This window comes from Telopea speciosissima, chromosome 6 (genome assembly GCF_018873765.1).
Source record: "Telopea speciosissima isolate NSW1024214 ecotype Mountain lineage chromosome 6, Tspe_v1, whole genome shotgun sequence".
Classification (NCBI taxonomy): Eukaryota; Viridiplantae; Streptophyta; class Magnoliopsida; order Proteales; family Proteaceae; genus Telopea; species Telopea speciosissima.
The window spans coordinates 65999585-66019626 of NC_057921.1; the positions used below are offsets into that span (position 1 = coordinate 65999585).

A 20042-nucleotide genomic window follows, 5' to 3' on the forward strand; every position below is an offset into this window, starting at 1 on the left:
ACATATTTTAGGCCTCATATGAATTGCCTTTTTTTTTTTCTTTCGGTGAAGGCCTCATATGAAATTGCCAAGTTGAGAAATTTCAGTCCAAATGAAATAGAGCTTTGAAAACATAGGGCAATAAGAGAAATAATCCATTTATGGTCAATCAAATAGTCAAAATTGTCATATCATCATTCCATAAGTTACAAGTAGGAATGTGCCACTTATCTAGGGTTTCTACGCTGATTTTTTCAAAAAAAAAAAAAAAAAAAAAAAACTTTGATCTATTTTGTTAGTCAATTTAATGGCTATCCCCAAAGGAGGAGTTTGGAGGAGGGGGGAAGGCAATAAGACTTGAAGCATCGTGGCACAAAACAAACTATATTCATCTGATTCATTTGGTAATGAAAAAGTTGTAAAGCTTACAAACAGTAGTACACAGAAACCCGTGAAGTTTTTTTAAAAATAAAGAAACAAAGACTCCAAAGAAATTGGTTGAGAGTTGAGACTCTCAGATCTCTCTCTTCTCTTTCTAAGTAATGAGGTGGAGGAGAAAGAGGATGAGCACTCCTTGTTCTGTCTCTTCACTCCCTTCTCCCCTCTGATCCTCAGTCTTATTAAAGACACTAAAAACTGAGTCTTAGCTAAGACCCCTAACGAAAAGAAAACCCCACATCTAAACGAGGAGGAGATTCATAATATCTATAAACAGAAAAGAGAAAAGGAAAGCCACCCTTGTGTGGACTGTCACTACTTCTCTATCTCGCCGTACCTTCACAATTTCTTGGTTCTACAGCTCCATAGAAAAATCAGAGCGAATCACGCTTGTGTGTTTTCTTCTCTTCTCACTCTCTAAAACAACGTGTAACCTGACACTGATACATCAGCAGCAGAGGTTGAATGGATATACACGAATTCCAGGCTCTTACCGGCACCCAAAGATTTGAGCCACGACGGAAATCCGTAAGAGGCTCCGCCGGAGTTGGAGAGGCCCCAAAGTGGACCGTACAGTTTCGATATGGAAAGCTTCAGGTCCTTCACTGTCTTCCCAGATACATTGGTCACCACTGTCGAGTATCTAAAGTATGTTTTTCCCTTTGCATTCCATGAAGATGTTGCCTTCTGCTCGATTGTGAACGGAGCAGAAGATTTAACTGTGTAAATCCACCAAAAAAAAGGAAAATGTCAAAATTCTTCTTCACAAGAATACTCCAAAACATCACCGATTCAGGAATGTAAAGGTCTGTCTGGTTAAGAAAATTTACCTGCTGGAGATGGAGAAGGAGTTGGATTTGGTTTGCTACCGACAGTCTCAGCCGGAGGTGAAACTGTGGAGAGTTCAACGCATTCATGATTAACAAAAATTAAAACTAGAAAAGAAAGAAGAAAACGAAGATGGAAAAAATCTTACCAGGTAATTGCTGATCGTAACCGCCATAGCCAGCGTGGAGTCGGGCCAAGACACCAAGAAGGGGAGCATTGTTGTAGGTAGCGGGCTCTGTCTGCTCGTAGTTGTCTCTCTGATCAGCGAAGTCGTCATAGGCATCTGGGCCACCGACGATGGCACCGGTCAAGAGATTTGGGTCACTAGCCTTACGGCTGAACCATGTGCCATACCCTCCACGGCAGCTAACGAAGCTGGGGTTGACCTTAATGGAAACAATGGAGGATGCCCTGTGGTGAACCTGTTGTGGATAATTGTTCCCGTAGCCCACCATGTAACTTGTGGCTCTCGGATTGTCTCCAAGTATGTAATCCACCTGCAATTTCAACAGTAGAGTAAGATTAGATCGTTAATTTCAAATAAATCAAAACAGAGACACCAAATTAAGGAAAAAATCTCTATCGAAATTACCTGAGACTTGGCGAAGTTGAGAAGGTCGGAAGAGGAAGCAGAACCGGAAGGACAGGAAACGGTTTTCCGAGCGGAGGAGATGTAATCGGAGTAAACAGTGAGAAGGAAAGAAGCGCTGGTGACGAATTGCATATTGTTCCACCTTTGCCGGTAGAGGAGACCTCCCGGTGTCTTCTGCACATTCCGGCTTCCCTTCCCGAGGCATGAACACATGAAGTACTCTGCTTTCTGCTGGTATTTCTCGAACACTGAAGCGTATTTTTGCCCCTTCCCTTCCATTAGGAACTACACAGTGCACACAAAGATTTAAGTCTGTGTTTGTTTGGATAGAAAAGAAAAGAGCAAGAAAATTGGGAATTGATTTTACCTTGGAAACAAGAACTTGGGCACCGGCGTACTTCACATCCCATCCGAATTCGGTCATGGACCAACCGGTTCCACCTAAGGAGTCACCGTTTTGTCCCAGGTAGTCCAAGTAATACTCCTCATTGGTTGCCTGATACAACCATGCGGCAGACCATAGCAACTCATCCTACACAACCAAAAAGGATCCACCCCCGTCCATTATTCAATGATCAAACATCAGAGGCTAAAAGAAGATTAGAATTTCACTACTAGATCAGAGATATTCCAAATCAAAGGTACATACAGCGTAGCCACTATAAGATCTGTAGTATTTCTGCGCCACTGTAATACTGCCGTCGTATTTTCCCCTGTATTTATCCGCAAATTCGAAAAGCTGCATTTTAATTGGAGATAGAATTGTGTTAAAAGTTTAGGAATTTCCATTTACGGCGGGCATGTGAAAAACAAATCAATGTGAGGTTATTTCCGTAAATAGCTAATTTGACGCATTTTGACGATCCAGATCCTCATTAAAAGAACAGATCTGGACGGTTAAGAAACGTGATCCGTGAGAACCGGAAGAGACATCACCCACCATCCCCGCCACCCACTCCGCCGTAAACTGCTCAACGGCGGAAGAGGGATCTCAGAGATGGCTGCGCCAGAACCGAGAAGTGAAACAATGGAGTAGTGGAGAATGGAGATTGGACCTGTTTAGCGTGGGTGAGGAGTTCATTGGCGTAAGAGGGATCAGACTGGCGGAAGACGAGAGAAGCGGCAGCCATTGCCGCTGCAGTTTCTCCGGCGAGATCAGATCCAGGGTTGTTAACGTCGATCTTGTATGCTTGGCGATCTGTCGTCATATCCTCCGGCCGTTGCCAGCAGTAATGGTCAGTGTTCCCATCTCCCACCTGTTAAAATTATCAATAATGATCACAATCACCGTCAACATCAACCACGTTCCAACCCTTAAACTACAATTAATAACAGTTCCACTTCCATTAGAGAAAAAGACATCAACTGAGAAAATGGCTACTCAGGCTAATAATAAAATAAAAATAAGAGCTTTCAGTTTCAGAATCTCAGAAAGAATTAAATTTGCCATTGTACAGGTTTTCAGGGGAGAATTTTCTTAGAAACGAAAAATCCTAGAGAAGTAACTACAGTATTAGAATGAGATGCCATAGTTGAAAAAGAAAAGAAGAAACAGGTATGGAAGATTAAGAGAGACAACAACCCACCTCTCCGTACAAAACATATGGTTGTGGGTGAGCTTTAATGAGGTAGTCAGTTCCCCACCTGACAGCTTTCATGGCATGACCAAGCTCTCCACTTGAAGCCATTTGCTTCCTGTACTCTACTATGCTCCAGGACATCATTGTTATGGTGAAGGCCATGGGAAGTCCAAACTTCACGTTGTCCCCTGCATCATAGTAGCCTCCAACCAAATCCACCTAAAGTACAAGAATTGGGGCGAGGAGGTTTGATTAAATCAATCAGTAACAGAAAATGAGCATTAAAGGATGAAGAGAACATTAAGCTGGAATTGTTCCCTGTTCCCAGAAAGAATCCAGAATTAAGTCTTCTCGAAATATATTTGCAGAAGATACAGAAGAAGAAAGGGTCAATTGGAAAACAAAGTATTTCAGGACGAAAAATTAGATAGTAAATGCTTTTCCTGCAAACCCATTTGGATTATCAGCAATGGAACTGAAACTAAGTTCTAAGATGGAACGAGAACGTACCCCATTAATCTTTCCATCACGCAGACCAGAATCTCCTCTCCATGTAACTCTCTGGTCACTGGGAAGGTACCCAGACCTCTGAGCTTCAAAGAAGAGAATGCTTTTACTTAAAGCCTGACTATAGTCATGCCCAGCAAGAGCACAAGGAAGACAAACAAGTAGTAAATGCAGAAGCAGAGTAGCCATGGAAGTGAGTCTCAGAAACCTCCCGAAGTAATCCATACTCAATAATTTCAACTTTCAAGCATAAAGAGCAAAACCCAAATGCAGAAGCAACCTGACCTGCTTAGTAAATAAAGTTCAAAAAAAATAGGAAGACAGATCTGCTCTGCAACAAAAATAACTACTAAATGGGAAAGGTACTTATAGGTCCCAAGACAAACCCATTTATCTCCTCAAAAGACTACCAACAATGGTAGATTGATTAGGAAAAATGGCAATGTTGGTCTGGTTTATCAGCTAAAATTTCTGCCAAACCCACCGAGAAAGAAGAGGAACAGTGTTTCTGGGAGAGAAACAGGGGTCTGTGGGTAGAGAAATATGTTGAATTGTAGACCTCAATCCTCTATATAAGGAGGAGGGAAGGATGGTCCCCAGAGCTAAGATAGTTGGCAGAGATTAATTAATGTTTTGTTTTTCCCTAAAAATTAAAATTTTAACTCAAATATTTTCTTATGCATTTCCCTTTCGAGGGGCCGAAAACAGTTGAGAAAGAGCGAACAGAGTCATGTGGTCGTTTGTGCATTTGCTGAAAAGAGTGGGTGTGTTTTCAATTAGGTCTTCCTATAGAATTTACTGCTACTTATTATGATAATTATTATTTTTTGTTAATACTTTTCTGGAAAAAAGAAAACCGTCAGGCTGTGTGCAGCCTTCACCCACAGGAAGGGCAAAATGACCGCTCCACCCCTGAGAAGTGAAAAATTCTACCCTTACCCCATACTGTTCTCATTTGCCAGTACGCTGGTGCCTGCCAACAATCCTCCTCCCTATCTTTTATTTTTTTCCCCCTTATATATAACCTGGTCATGGTTTTAGGCATCAATAGCACATCGGCTTATTCATAGTGGTTTTGGCTGTGATGGATATTGATACCTGACTGATACACTATAGTAGTGTTGGAACATGAGCGAGTAAAATGGTCAAAAAACTTAGGTATTAGTTTATTGAGGGTTAAAATGAATTGATCCGGTCAATAAGTATCGATATCGATATCAATATCAATTTTAAAATTGATAGATACCCAATCCAGTACCGTGCACTAAAACCATGCTTATGATAACTTCATGTTTGATGCCATTTACCACAAAAAGCAATTGATTAGAGTGGAATGGCAGATGGCTGCTTATGAATTGTATTATTGGAAACCAACTATGGTAGTAAGAAACCAAGGTTGTGAATTGGTTTAGTTTCGATTCAAGATACAATGTATGGAAATCGAAACCAAATAAGAACCTCTTTTTCAAACCAAAATCAAATCGGCAATATTTTATTTTTTGTTTTATTTTTATTTGGTTCATTATTCGATTTTGACCCGTTTGTATTTGATTTAGACCATATTTTAGGTGTTTAGGTAAACTTTTTACATCTTCAAATCATTTTCAATCCAAAAATCAAATCAAATTAAAAAAAGATTTCATGTTTTAAAATCTAAATCGAACCGATTTGTTTTGATTTGATACAATTTGATTTAAAACGATTGATTTCAATTTCAATTCTAAATTGACACCCTTAAAGAAACAATCTTTAAAGGATATTTTGCATACTTTGAGATAGAAAATGTCTTTTACGGACCGTAGGAGCCCGTGAGAAAAGTGTTCCAAATAGATATGGATTGGGGGATCCCACGCTTTTGCTCTGTTACCACTTTTTCTCTTTGAATTGTTCTAAGATACGCGCCAGCACTAGCTTAAAGTGCAATGCTACGTGACTCGTGAGCACATAAAGAAGAGACAAAAAGTGCATGCGCTCAAAATAGGCAAAAATCCCCTTAGCCTAGTTTAAAGGTGTCGATATTCAGTCCAAACCGGTCTGATTTGATCAATTCAATCCGAATCGAATATTTATCTGTTTAGTTTTGGACTAGGATTTTATGAAATAGGTGGAAATTGAAATAAAAAACTGGACCAAACCCGATAAAAAAACTAAGACTGGATCGATGGTAATCCGATAAGGAATCGAAAACCCCGAAAAACTGATTTTGCCAGTGAAGCATGCATGGACAGTACTACTACTACTAGTGGCCAGAAGTACTTGATCCTCCTTAGTCCTTGCTCAATCCTCTACCGACAAAATTTATATGTATAGTCAGTCTCGGATTGCTGATGGCCACTTAGAGTCTCGACAGAGAGGGAGAGACCCACACAAGTCTCGCCGATCTGATGATTCCATACTTGTTGTCGTCAACGCCCTCATAGAAATGTGTCCTTGAGAGATTGTTCCGTCTGGTATCATCTCCGCTTTTAGCGCCGATCGAAGAAACCCTTCTCTTAAACCTAAGGAGAATCCAATTATTAATTAGATTAACAGCAGCAGAGAGGAGAGAGAGAGAGGGAAATGTTATGATCCAATGATAGATTAATACTAGAGTTAAGGGAGCGCAAGGACCACGTGTCGTAGCATTAGGGTCGGATTTTCATCTTTCATGGGGGCAGATCAGTTACAAACGAGAATGGATCATTTGCACGTATCAACCGGTGAACGTACATCTCAGGGTCAATCATATTTTAATTTTATTTCCATAAAACCCTTCCCCTTCCCCTTGTAAATGATCAAAATAGGATAGGTGGTTGGTTCTCACATGTACGTTCACCTGTTGGTATGTGTAGAGGAATCGAACTCGTTACAAACACACATACACTCTCTCTCACCTAGGGGTGTCAATCGGTTGATTAGGTTCGATTTATTCTGTTTCGGTGTGGCTTTTAGGGAAACCAAAATCGAATCAATAAGGATTTTTTGATTTCGGTACGGTTTGGTTTCGTATCGATTTTCTATTTATGATAACGGGCTGATAGCAATTTGGATTCGATTCGGTACCAGTTTTTTTAAAACAAGTTGGACTTGGTTTATGCCTATTTTCGCCTATTTCTCTTTTCAACTACATAAAATATTTCATTAACCCCACACTTAAAAAGGAGATAAATGAAAAAAACATTGTTACAAATCAATTTCTCTATTTTCATAGCCTCATATCATTGATTTGTAACAATTTCCCTTATAACCATAAATTTGCTCACTAATTTTGAAATCAATTCAATTATTCATAATTTTATACTCATTATTTTTTTATTGGTTTCATTCGGTTCGATTTTTTATATGTTATCGATCGGTCCAATGCAGTCCGATTTTCAATCAGTCCTATCATACCCCAATCCAGTAATAATCGGTTCAGTTCGATCTCAAATTTTCTCGATCGGTTTCGATCGATCTTAATGGTTCGGACTAGGTTTTGACACCCTTACTCTCACCCAATGCCCATGTCAAGGTTAAAAAGATCCGAATCTGGATCTGAATCGGTGTGGCAGATTCTGATCAAAATCACGGTTTGGAACAAGAACTCAGTAAGATAAAAGAGAGCTTATGATCCGATTTCCAAACGATTCCAAAACTCAACAACCCGATAAAGAGCACACTCTCTTCTCAGGCCGACCTTATTTAATTTTCCACTTTTTATATTTATTTTATCTTATTTCTCCTATAGTAAAGTTAAATCCGCCGACTTGTGTTTTGTCCTCAAACAGTGGCTTCTACACTTTATAATTTGAACTTTGAAGAAAGTCTTAAATTAATGTAATATAAATTAGTTAGCTAATCTACTATTAAATTCCTACTGTTTTTCCATGTTAAAAAGGGAGAAGTCGTAAGAGACTTGAAAGGGAAATATGTAAAGTAAAAAAGAGCATTAAAAATGAGATAGAGAGAGTGTGTGTGTGTCCCCACCTACACCACATAAACTGCCTTTATTCCCCAACCCCAACCGCAATCAACGGCCTTCTCTCAAGAGGGAAAAGTTTTAAAACAAACAAAAAAGCGCAAAGAGATTGTCCTTCTTTTCCTCCTCTTGTTTTAGATAGAAAGGGTGAAAGCATTGTTTAAAAATTCATAATTGGAATTAGAATCGGATTGGTCGAATTAATCATGACTGATCCAGCCAAATTTGTTTTTATCGGTTTCGAATTGATTTAAGGTATCTGATATCGGTACGAATTGGGAGTTTTGGCAAAAAAATGATTCGTTTTTTAATTTACGCTTGATAGGGCCCAATAAAGGTTGATATGTGACCGATATGGTTCGTTTCGCATTGCATATTCTAATCTAGTGCAAATCGTTCGAAATCTTCTTGAACCCTAGAAATTCAGTATTGATAGGTTAAGATTTGTATTGGGATTTGCCGATTCGATTCAAACCAATAATCTAAGTGGACTGAATCAGCAATTCAAACCGTTTCAACCTAAATTAACGATCCAATCTGATTCCTTGACCGGTTGAACCCGGTTCCATGACGGCCACGCCAATGTTCATACTCCAGCCGCCACCGGCTTGTCTGGACTCTCTTTATATTAATATGTAAGAATGGTGATCGAGAAGGGAAGAGCACCAAGCAACTTAAATCAAATAAAGGGTTGCTTGGATTAATTGATAATTAATTAGTTAGTTAAATCAGAATTTCATAAAGTGCATGTTAATTTGAGATCCCCTAATCCTCTTCTCATCCTTTTCGAATCTCTCTTTCCGTTTTTCCATTTCTAAAAAGAGAAAAAAATAATTTTTTCGTATCTTATGCAATCGTACTTTTCTTGATTGGGAAGACCACCACCTTTGTTAGTTTCTACATTCACATTGTATTGGAGAAGCTAGAGGTGGATGTAACTTTGGTCCAAACTCGGAATCGGGTATGGATCAATCTTCCTCAATTCGGATTTGATTCCGATTTGGGTCATTCCAACAAAGTTGGAATTAGTTTGTAAACCGGTCAAACTCGGCTAAACTCGATCCTACTTCAAATAAAGGGATTTTAAAATCCGGCTTTGGTCTACTCAAGTATTTTATAGTTGGATTTGGAATCGAATTGTTCCTTGTCAATTTGGATTAGAATTAATTAGAATTAGTCCCATAAACCCTAGAATCAATCCCTCAGATCCAAAAAACCTAGATATTCAATCTCAAAAACCCTAAAATCGCCCGTTCCAAAATGTCCAGAATCAAATTCACTCATGGCCAAATATGCCAATCCAATTTCAATTTTTGAAAAATGGTCATTATGCATTTTCCTTGATAGAAAAAAGTGTGACAATATCTCTATGGAAGAAACATTATACATTCAAATGATCTTCAAAGGATTTAGTTTTTCTTTGCCCATGGTGAAAAAAGAATCTCTTACCTCATTGTTTCTGATAATTAAATGTAATTTTAGAAATAGTAAAAGACATTTTGGACCTTTATCCTTCTTCAAAACTGTTTGCAAAAGGGGGGGGGGGGGGGGGAGGTGTTTCTTCAAACTTTTTTGGTGTCTTAGACTAGTCTTTAATCTGGAGTTCTAAGATTCTCTATTATCGATTACTTGTGTCCAAATGCAGCGCATTAGGAAGAAAAGTTCCCTTATTTTTGTCACTTTTGTCAATTAACTAGGTATCAAAGTCTTGTCACAGGGTCCAGGTTCGAGTCCCCACCTATGAAGCGTTACACAAGGTAGAGGGACAACTTCATGTAACCAGGGTTTTACTTTGGACCTGAACCGTAAACTCGGGCAAGTTAAAGAGTTTCCTCTTTAGCGAGAAAGAAAAATGGTATCAAAGTCTTTGCTTCATGGAGTTTCAAACAACATGTCACTTGCTTGCCACTAAGCATTTTAGAAATTTGGAAACCACATCATCGGTTGAGACTTGGGATCAGGTCAACCTAGGATAAGTCGGGGTTAGAAGTTGGAACTAGTTCAACCTAGGACAAGGACAATTAAGGTTATCAAACTCGGAATCAGGATCTGGAATCGGGTTCAACTGATTCCGATTTAGTTGGAATCAGTCTGAAATCAATCAGAATTGGCCTGAACCTTAGAAATCCAGTATGGGTGGTCGTTCTGGAATGTCTGGAATTGAGTTCGATGATTCTGATTCTTGAAACCCTAATTCCAAATGGAATATCAAATTATGTTGGGTAACTTATATAAAGTCATGGATTTAGGTATCAGTATCATATTTGCCAATACATATCAATATCGTTGGAGATTGATACTCGTCAACCAATCACTATATGATATTTTTTTTTGAAATTCTGTCTGATCCTGATCCTAGACCAATATTAAACTGATACGGACATTCAGGATCAGTATTGGTATCTCTGGGTATTATTATCACCAGAGACTGATACTGCCTCCAATATCGATATGATAACAATAGCCTTGTACAGAGTAGAGCATCCAAATAAAGACACCAATATTTGTAGTGAAATTAAGATCCTAAGATAAATAGATTATGTATATGACTCCCACCAAAATGGCAAAATCTTGATTTTGTTGTTAAAAGCTTTTCAGAATATATTATTTAATATTTTTATTTATATTTTCTTCTTCTTTCTTTTCTTAAATACCACCCAAACCATCAAAAAGAAAAATTTGATTTAAGGAAAGAGATTCACTTTAATTGATTCTTCCTTCCAAGCAAACGGTAACAACTAGAGACTTTCTGATCCACCATCACACGTGCACATTGGCTCCAACCAGAGACACAAATATGGCCATGAAGATCTTGACGATATTTTCATGTTCCCTCTTGAGAATGATGGAGCACGATCCCATGAATGGTGCTAGGGGCCCTCGTTCCCCACATATCATCAACCATGATCATCTAAAGTGCTCTCTCTCTCTTCAAATTATTGGTATCGGTCTCGGAATCGAACCGGTATTAGTACAGGAAAGATAAAGTGATTTAAAAAAAAAAAAAAAATCAAAATATCAATATTTTACATGGAAAAATGGTCCAATCCGGCCAATCTGTGTCAAGTATCGGTATTGATATCGGCTGATACTCTTACGGACACTGATGCTGATACCTAAGGTGTCTCTCTCTCAACCCTAGACCCACCTCCAATGGCTAATAAATTTCATTCATCTAAATGCCGTATTATTATTGTTCTGATTAGGGATGTAAACGGATTGGATTCAGCTCGGATAGTGCTATATCCACATTCGCATTCGATTAGTTTTCAGACGGATTTAGATAGTACTAAATGGATACGGACATGGATATGGATCGAATATTTTATCCATTTACATGTAAGTATAGCTTTTCAGATAGCTATAGCCTATCCGTATCTGCATTCGTTTAGCTTTCGAACGGATTTGAATAATGCTAAACGGATACAGAAACAGATTTCAACTATTCATTTACATCCCTAGTTCTGATTGACAATTCCTACTAAATTGTAAATGTGAGTGATACATTTGGCTTCATTATATGAATCAATGGAGTTGATTTCTCTTTTGGATTTGTTCCCAGTGATGTATCCATTAGATTCAGATTTGGTGATACTTATTTTTTTTAATAGTATTATAGCGAATTGTACATTGCTACCTAAAATTTATCGATTAATTATTCAAATGATCCACTAATAAGGGTTTATTTATTTTGATATGAAGATGTAAATAGATAACAAAAGTGCAAGGACAATCTACTTAATGAAAGGGGAATTAGAGGGATGGAAAACCCTAGTGGCAGCTCAATGTGGTCCATGTCCAGTTTAAAGTTGAATTAATTAGGTCTCCCTAATGACCCAAATTGATTTTTAGGTCAGGTTGGGGAAGGTTGGGGAATTAGTGTGGGACATTTTTCAATAGTAATGAGCACTACTTATTGCTACATGCCTATCTCTTTTTAATAACTTAATATTTTAGGTCAGACCCAACATAAGTAGCACTAATTTTTGGGAAAAAAGTTCTCCGAGACATTGGGGTGGGGGGGGGGGGAGGTATTAAAATCCTCTACAGTACCGGTGGGGCAGTGGTGCACATTCGGCGGCACAATAGAGGCCATGTGTGCCATCTATGTTGGGTGGAGAGGGAAGAAACCATGGATTTAGGTATCGGTTTATCGATATTGATTCCTGGCCAATCCAGTATCAGTGTGGTGGTGAAATCAAGGGTAATGAAGTAAAAAAATATTTTTTAGACAATGAGAGGCAAAACCGTCCGATACCATGTCAATTTATCAATCTATAGCTGATCCCATATCGGTTTCCATTGTGATTGATCGATCTCAATCCAATACTCCATATGCACATACAATATGACTTTACTGCCCTCATATGTACAAAACCATTCCATTATGCACCTCATTAGTGCGCTCCTCTATGTACAAGTTCTTAAGATTGTTTTTCTTTCCTAGAAAAATAATCAAACATAGGAGAAAATTTTGGGAATGACTTTTACTACCGAGTCTCTTCCTAGCAAAAGCATAGCATTAGAGACTATCAAGTTCAAAATTTTGTGTCCATGTTCGCTAAGGTTATTAGAATTGGAATCGGGGGTTAAATCGATTCCATCGAGTCTAATACAGATTGGATCGGATTGGATTGATCGGAATCAATCCAAGAAAACCCTAGAATTGACGCCATATCTGAAAACTCAACCATCCAGTGATCAAAACCCTAAAATCAACCAGAATTAGGATCAATCACGGTGGATTCTAATTCTAATTGACCGATTCAATTCCTAGTTTTTAAAGAGAGATGTCCGGCCACATGGGTTTTTGGATTTTTTCTACGTTTCCATGTTCCCCTTCATATCATTTCCTTTTCAAATGTTTGGTTCCTTCTTCTATTGGTACATTCTAAGAGTCAATAACTCGAATTAAGATTACTCGATCACGGTCCCCTCTCTAAGCCCATGACCTCATGAGGGTCTAAGTAACACAGAAGTTAGCCCAAAGTGGCTACCATGTCTTGGCCTCTTGAGGAATAATACGGTCATGGATCGTGTCCTTGTACAAGTACCGTTCAATGCTCTCCTGGGCCAGTCACATGGAATTCATTGTGGAACAAGAACACGATCCAGCCTCAGATAATACATACTGAGTCTGAGCAAATTATTACGATTCCCTTGAAAAGTTGTATGGAATTACTTGAGGCAAGCCTCTATCAATATTGTCTCTTGACTGAGTCCTAATAGTACTCATTCAGCCCAACTCTCCTTGCCCTCTGCTTTTGCCTTCCTAATTTTATTCCTCTCTTTCTCTCTCTACCTAATTTTGTATTTTGAAGATACCCTTGACACCCGTGAATCAAGGTGGTTATGATCAGAAAAAATTTTCCAACAAATCGGGCAGCCCATGATCTCATGCGCGGAAATGGAATAATCCCCTTTTTCTATGGATATTTGTATTTTTCGAAATACATCTTTTAAAGTTTTAATTGGAACAATGTTCAAAACGAAAGTCAATGTAGGGACTTGGATAGAATTCATTCTTAAAAAGCTATCTTTTAAGGAGTGTTCACGTATGATGTATTTATAGTTCTCTACATCGGGCTATTCATATCGGATGTGAGATTATTATTTTCATCGTACGTGTGGAATCCCAACACTACCACATAACATGAAGATGTGGCATCAATTGTTGAATAGAAAAGGAAAGGTCTAGATATGTCATATTTCAAATTACATATTCAAATTTAACCGTATACTGTCTCATGCATGTTTATGCATCCTTTCCGTATTCTTAAAATTTTTACTACTTCATTTTTGCTACTTTAAAAATTCTATTTGTACTTAAACTTGACCTATAAGCAATGTATCGTGGATTTTAATTTTCTCCAATCCCCTAAACTATGCGGTGTGATAGTTTAGGGTAGAAATTTTGATACATGGCAACTCAGACATCCAACGATCTGAACTCTATAACTTTCATATTTTTTTCCAGTTGAACTAGACACCATTGGATATCCGAACCGCCGCATTGTACAATTTTAAGGAATTAGAGAAGATTATTTTTTCATTTACCGTGGAGTCTACCTGGTCTACCTATCCATAAAATTTGAATTCATCTAATCAAAATATGTCAATCCAATCCGATTTAAATCGAAATCAGTTAAGATGGATCCAGATCCAGATCCTGATTTCTGTTTCTGAAACCCAGTTTTGAGTCCCCCCGTAAGAGAATGTGTTTTTTAATAGGGAAAAGTAAAAGAAGTAGAGCGGGTGTCGAGAAAATAGAAATCTTAAAAAAGCCGACACCAGAATCCGAGCAGACCAATGCCGTGTTAACTGCAAGATATTCAGGTAGGTGGGCAGCGGGTCTTAGTTTGGCCTTGCAACCTTCTCTGTGCTTTCATCCGCCACTTGGACATGGACTTGGCCCTTCTGTTCTCTTCTATTAATTCTATCAGTATCAGAATCGTATCCCTCGTCTTATTTGCGAGTACTGTCAGGTGTGTCTGTGTTTTTCAGAGAATCTGTTATATCGGAATCGGATCCCTCACCTGATTTGCACTGTCACTAAATCCTTGAAAAGCCCACCCCTACCTATTGGACGGTTAAAAATGAAACCTCACTCTGTCACTTCCCTGTCGCTACTAGGGTGTCAATTTTGAGACCGAAAGTAGGAACTGTTGTCAAATTGATCCGCTACACAAATTATCCCCTCCAGGTCCCTGTTCGGTCCGGTTGTCCAGTGCCTGTAATAAGGGGAGTGGATCCGGGCATTGATAGGGTGGTCAATGCAATCCTCTTTATTACAGACATTGAGGAAACTGAACCGGACAAAGAATTGGAGGGCACAAAGATCTATTATAATCTCTAATGATTTGTAAGATCAATGGACCGTTAAGAACTAGTTAGAACAAGAATCATGAGGACCGGTTTAGAATGCATATTTAATCTTGATTAAAAATTAAAATTTAAGAGAGGGTTCCTTGAAAGACAACGTGCATGACCCCTATGCCAGTGAGATAGAAATTTTACCTTTCATGAAGTTTAGGCGATCATTTTAAACTCCTATGTGTCTGGTGCAAGGGTTACGTACGCTGGCTTTTCAAGTACTTTTCCTCTTATAATTTATAAAGGTTATTGTGTACTTAAAATTTTATATTTGAAATAAATCTCCTCTTTTGTTAGTTATAACTAGGACTGTAAACGGATCGGATTCGGCTCGGATAGTGTTATATTCACATCCGCATCCGATTAATTATCGAACGGATTCGGATAGTGCTAAACGAATATGGATACGGATACGGATCAAAAATTTTATCTGTTTACATGTAAATATAGCTTTTTGGATAGTTATAGCCTATCTATATCTGCATTCGTTTAGCTTTCAAACGGATTCAAATAATACTAAATAGATACAAATACGAATACGAAAATAAATTTTGACTATTCATTTACACCTCTTGTTATAACCTTGGGAACGGAGAATGGGACATTCAGAATTGGGTTGGCCCTTGGAGGGAGAAAGGCCATCAGGCTCAGGCTCAGGCTCATGCCCATGCCCATGCCCATTAGCCAACCCATCCGACGGGCCTCAGACTTCACAGTCTACCCACGACTAGCGTGAATTCCCAATGGTGGGTCCCACTCCCTTCCCACGGGCAATCTGTGTCTACGAGGCTGTGAACAAGTCTTGGAATTAGTCGCAATCAACGGCGACGGCGGTCTCTAGCCGAGAAATCCGGAGAAAATTCTGAACACGCGTCCGATGGAGGGAGCTTTAAATTTCGGCCATGTGAGTGTGGCTATCGTCTTCTGAGTTCTGACAATATACGGTCCCACCATGTGCTTTACCTTTTGCCAAACAAAAGCCAAACTTCATGCACGTGTTTTGTCGCCATCACTGAATTGGAAGGCAGCACGTGGTGGTGTTAATATCCATCGATTTGTTCTACTGACATATCTCACATGCCTGTTCTACTCCAACTGCTGGCTGTGGCTACTGTCACACAAGACTCACAACTCAGAACTGGTATTCGTATTTCTACCAAAAAAAAGAACTAATAATCGTATTTATTAGAGTAAGAAAAGGAACGGGGATCGGCACACCCTTCAAAGAGACATTTTGCGCTAAGCAAGGCTAAACTTCAGGGCAAGGTACTGGTGTCGGTATCGGGCGGTGACCAATATGCATGGTTTGAGGTATCAATATAGTATCGCCCGATTTTGCAAGTGACCGATCTTGATACTGTGCGGATATCATATTTATGACACAGTACGAATAAGGGGTAAAATGATAAAAAAACACATTTTAAAAGAAGAATCAAAAGTAAATTTATCCTATTCAATTGATTCGATATTGTATGGATTTTCGAATTGACTGATACCCGTTCTATTACCGTGCACTAAAACCATGCCAATATGTATACCAATGATAATTATATGGATCAGTCATATCAGTCTATGTCAAATCGATTCTAGCATAAAAAGTTAGGAAGGCAAGAGATAGATGCATGGTTGCATGGCTCTTGCCACACGGAGGTCAATGAGAATGTGCACAAGACATCAACATGGATGAGGTTTCTAATTTCACGGGACTGGAGTGGTAATTTCTTGTGCCCATATGTCTGCCTCTGGCACAAATTCCACATGACCAGGCAACATTCTTTTAAATCAAAAAAATTTTCATTAAAAAAAATAATTTTATGACAAGATCAACGAATTCACATGAAACTTATGGATGTGTACGCGCTACTTCTTTAGTTGTTACCCCCTACTTGACTTGCTCAAGAGCCATAGCTTGCTCTCATGCAACCAAGCAAAGGCTGAGCTAGCCTGCAACCACTTTTTCTCAGTGATCCAACTGATAATAGGCCAACCAAGCAACGGAATGAGACAGATATATATGCACAAAAGTCGTTGTTTTATGTCGCCACCAACCAACTACTAGGAAAACACAGCCAGGCCCCCTCTTGAGAAACATGGGTAGGGGTGTCAATTGGTTCGGTTCTGGGCTATCGGTCCGGATCCTTAGTGGTTCCGACTCTAAGGTGTCAAGACCATAACCAGACCAATACGCTTACCAGATCCAAATCTGAGACCCAGGACCATTAACCAATGGTTGATCCAATTTCTATTTTTAATCGGTTCTAAATATTATTGAGCCCAAAAGAAGGACAATGAGAGTTTCTCTAGGAAAACGGAAGCTTCATCGTACATAGATATAATTTTGTAGAGCCCAAAATAAGGACATTGATGCATATATAAATAAGGAGACCGCTTTAAGAGTCCATGATTTCCGTTTCAAACTCAATTCATATACTGAAGACTTAAAGAGCAACAAAAGAACGTTACTTAAAAGTCCCAAACAATGTAATGCTATTAATAGGTTAGGGTTTAAAGCCTTTTAGGGTTTTAGATTTCTAATTTTCTATTCGATTAGTTACATATCATCCAGTTCCAACGGTTCCAGTGCTACCAGGTCCTTAATGGGCTATCGGTTCTGGAACTGTTGGGAGACCCCGGACCAAAACCGATCCAGACCAATATTATATTACTAGGACCAGATCCGTCCCAATAAGCTATTGGGTGGTCTGATTCCGATTCCTATCAATCTAGATCGGTTCTAGTTTCCGGTTCTAGTCCTAAATTGACACCCCTAAACAGGGGTGGGGGTCCAACAAGCACCCAATCTGCCCCTTCATTAGTGAAGGTAACCTCTTTTTTGTAAAAGAGAAGCGATTAATGGAGAAGATGGAAATCCAAATTCAACCATGGAAACCACTTGTCGTTGGTGGCACACAATTACTATCTTATTTATCTTCCCATCATTGGTAAGCCGCACACGTTAGTCTCATACCTTCAGGTATATTAAGAAGATTCCTGATCGTATTGTTTGATCATCTTACGTGTAGGTGGGGTGAGACGTATCTTGTCAAGGGAAAACTTTATTTCCTAATCCAACTGTCATGCATTTATAGGGATATAAAGTCCCAAACGCTTAGGATATGACATACTAAGTATAATATTAGGTGATAACCCATTCAGTGCTTTTTTGACCCTTTTCTTTCTCAACACATATATTTTTCACATCGTGAACCTAGCCGGTTCTAATGTGGTTCTCAATGTTTGATCTAACTTAGAACTCATTCAACTTTGTACCCACATTTACTAACCCTTGTTAGAGTTTGACTTGTTTATTATTATTATATGATATTATTTGCTTATCATATGCATGCATGATTCTTTCGACCATGTCAATTGATCCGTATCAACATGTATGGGCACGAAGGATACCGACGTATTGGCCAATTGTGATTCTTAGGACACTGATTGCAAACCTTGACTAATTTTCACTAATTAGCTGGGATGACCTTGGACGAAATTTTGCTGCTACATTCCTTCTACAATGTTGGCCGCCAAAGAAATGGGATCTTAAAGGGCATTTAGAAAATACTAAAACCTAGGAGGAAATTTATGAACCCAAAAGGGAAGTGAATTATTCCATTTCCTTGGCTGCCAGTCTCCTAATAGGAACATTCTTGCTACAAGTGTAACAGCAAAATTTCTTCCGATGACCTTGGCCCAAATCATTGATAGTTAAAGAGAGAGAAAAAGTGGGAGGAGGGCTAACTGATAAGTAGGGTTGTAAATGGATAACCGAAAATCCGAATTCAATCCGCATCTGTATCCGTTTAGGAGCATCTGTATTCTATTAGAGATATCCAGAAAAAAATCCAAATATTCCGATAAAAATCCGAATCCGAATACTTAATTATAAAAAATTAAGTAAATAACGATCTTGAGGGTTTTTGAAGATTCAACAGGTTCTAGAATATGAGGAGAAGAGAATCATGATCTAAAACTATGGATTGAGAGTGAATTGTATCCGCTAGGGAGAGGCAGGTTCGGGTTACACAAGGCAGAGATGTAAACGGATGGTCAAAAATCCAAATTTGATCCGCATCCGAATCCATCTGAATCCGTTTAGAAGTATCCGTATTCGACTAGAAAATATCCGAACCCGATTCCATCCGATCCGTATCCGAGCCGAATCCAATCCGTTTACAGGCCTACTGATAAGTGGTGGTGGTTGCCACGGCTCAGGTGATCCACGATGGAAATATATGCTTTGCGTTGTTCATACCTATCTTCGGTTCGGGCTCCTAACAAGCCCATAGACGAGTCATGTTTAAAGGTAGTGATTATGGAGTCACTCATTAGGAAATTGTAATGTTTCACAACAATGCTCTTCTGGGCTTTGCATTAAGAAAAAAAGGGAACCCACAAATAATAAGTATGAATCAAATATGACCTAGTTTCTCCACCCATGCTGAAGAGATAATCTCTTTATCGACCCAATCTGACTCTCCAACTGGTTGAGAAAAGGGTATTTCAGAGATTTAGAGCATAAATAAGATTGAAAATTAATGATGAGTCTTGAGTCTAATCATAACATCACATCACCATTCTTAGGATAAATTTTCCTTCACTCAATCTCCATTTGTGATCTGATTGCTATGATTTGACTTTGAGTTTATTGTTAAATCCCATCTCCTATTGTTCATGGTTTGAAATATCCTTCTACATTCCTCCTTTGGTAGATTATATGAAGTGGATGAAGAGATTCTTTCTTCACCATGGGTGGATATTCTTTGCATACTCTCATTACCCCCTACTGGTGCAAGGGCCACGCAGCCTAGTAGCGATCTCACTCCCTTTATATAATCTATATAATATAATAATATAAAGGACATATACATATAGGTACATGTACCTATATGAAGAGTGCGCTAACTACCCCTCCCTAGAGCATCCGAGAATATCAATGCCCACGATGAAGAAACCATGGATGAAGGGAAACTCAGTCCTATTCACAATAAAGAACCCAACTAGCTGACCTTGCCCCACCAGGACAGGCTTTTTGGTCTGGGCCTAAGCTACGCGAGCTGGAAAGAGTTGGGCTAGGAATCCTTCCCTCGGGCTGGGGCTGGACTACATCGGTGTGGGCATGGGTTTTCAAAATAACCCGGTAAAACCGGGCCCACTTGCAACCGTTGTTAGATGATCACGTGGGTTTGACATTTCACCATTCCAGAAACTACAAAGGCCAAAGGGTTTGACGGAATCTTACTTAATTTAGTTTTTCCAACGGATTCGGAATCTGCCACGTCTCAAGGCAAAAAAAGGAACATGGCAC

General features: G+C 39.0%; 1 protein-coding gene across 1 annotated transcript; it reads right to left on the reverse strand.

The window, feature by feature from the left end:
• Nucleotides 1–830: 830 nt before the first annotated feature.
• LOC122664906 (endoglucanase 6-like) lies at nt 831–4469 on the reverse strand. Its single transcript, XM_043860932.1, has 10 exons — nt 4238–4469; nt 3928–4198; nt 3424–3636; nt 2893–3093; nt 2487–2576; nt 2205–2369; nt 1838–2122; nt 1394–1742; nt 1259–1310; nt 831–1138 (listed from the first exon to the last, which is right to left on the reverse strand). Exons 2-10 carry the CDS (start codon nt 4147–4149, stop codon nt 835–837), a joined length of 1881 nt encoding a protein of 626 aa, XP_043716867.1. The 5' UTR covers nt 4150–4198; nt 4238–4469; the 3' UTR covers nt 831–834.
• Nucleotides 4470–20042: the final 15573 nt, after the last annotated feature.

Coding starts and splice junctions, on each gene's coding strand:
- LOC122664906 (XM_043860932.1), bottom strand. CDS start 4,149: ATGGATTACTTCGGGAGGTTTCTGAGACTCACTTCCATGGCTACTCTG. Junction 2,370..2,486: donor GATCTTATAGTGGCTACGCT/GTATGTACCTTT, acceptor TTGGTTGTGTAG/GATGAGTTGCTATGGTCTGC. Junction 2,123..2,204: donor CCCAAGTTCTTGTTTCCAAG/GTAAAATCAATT, acceptor TGCACTGTGTAG/TTCCTAATGGAAGGGAAGGG.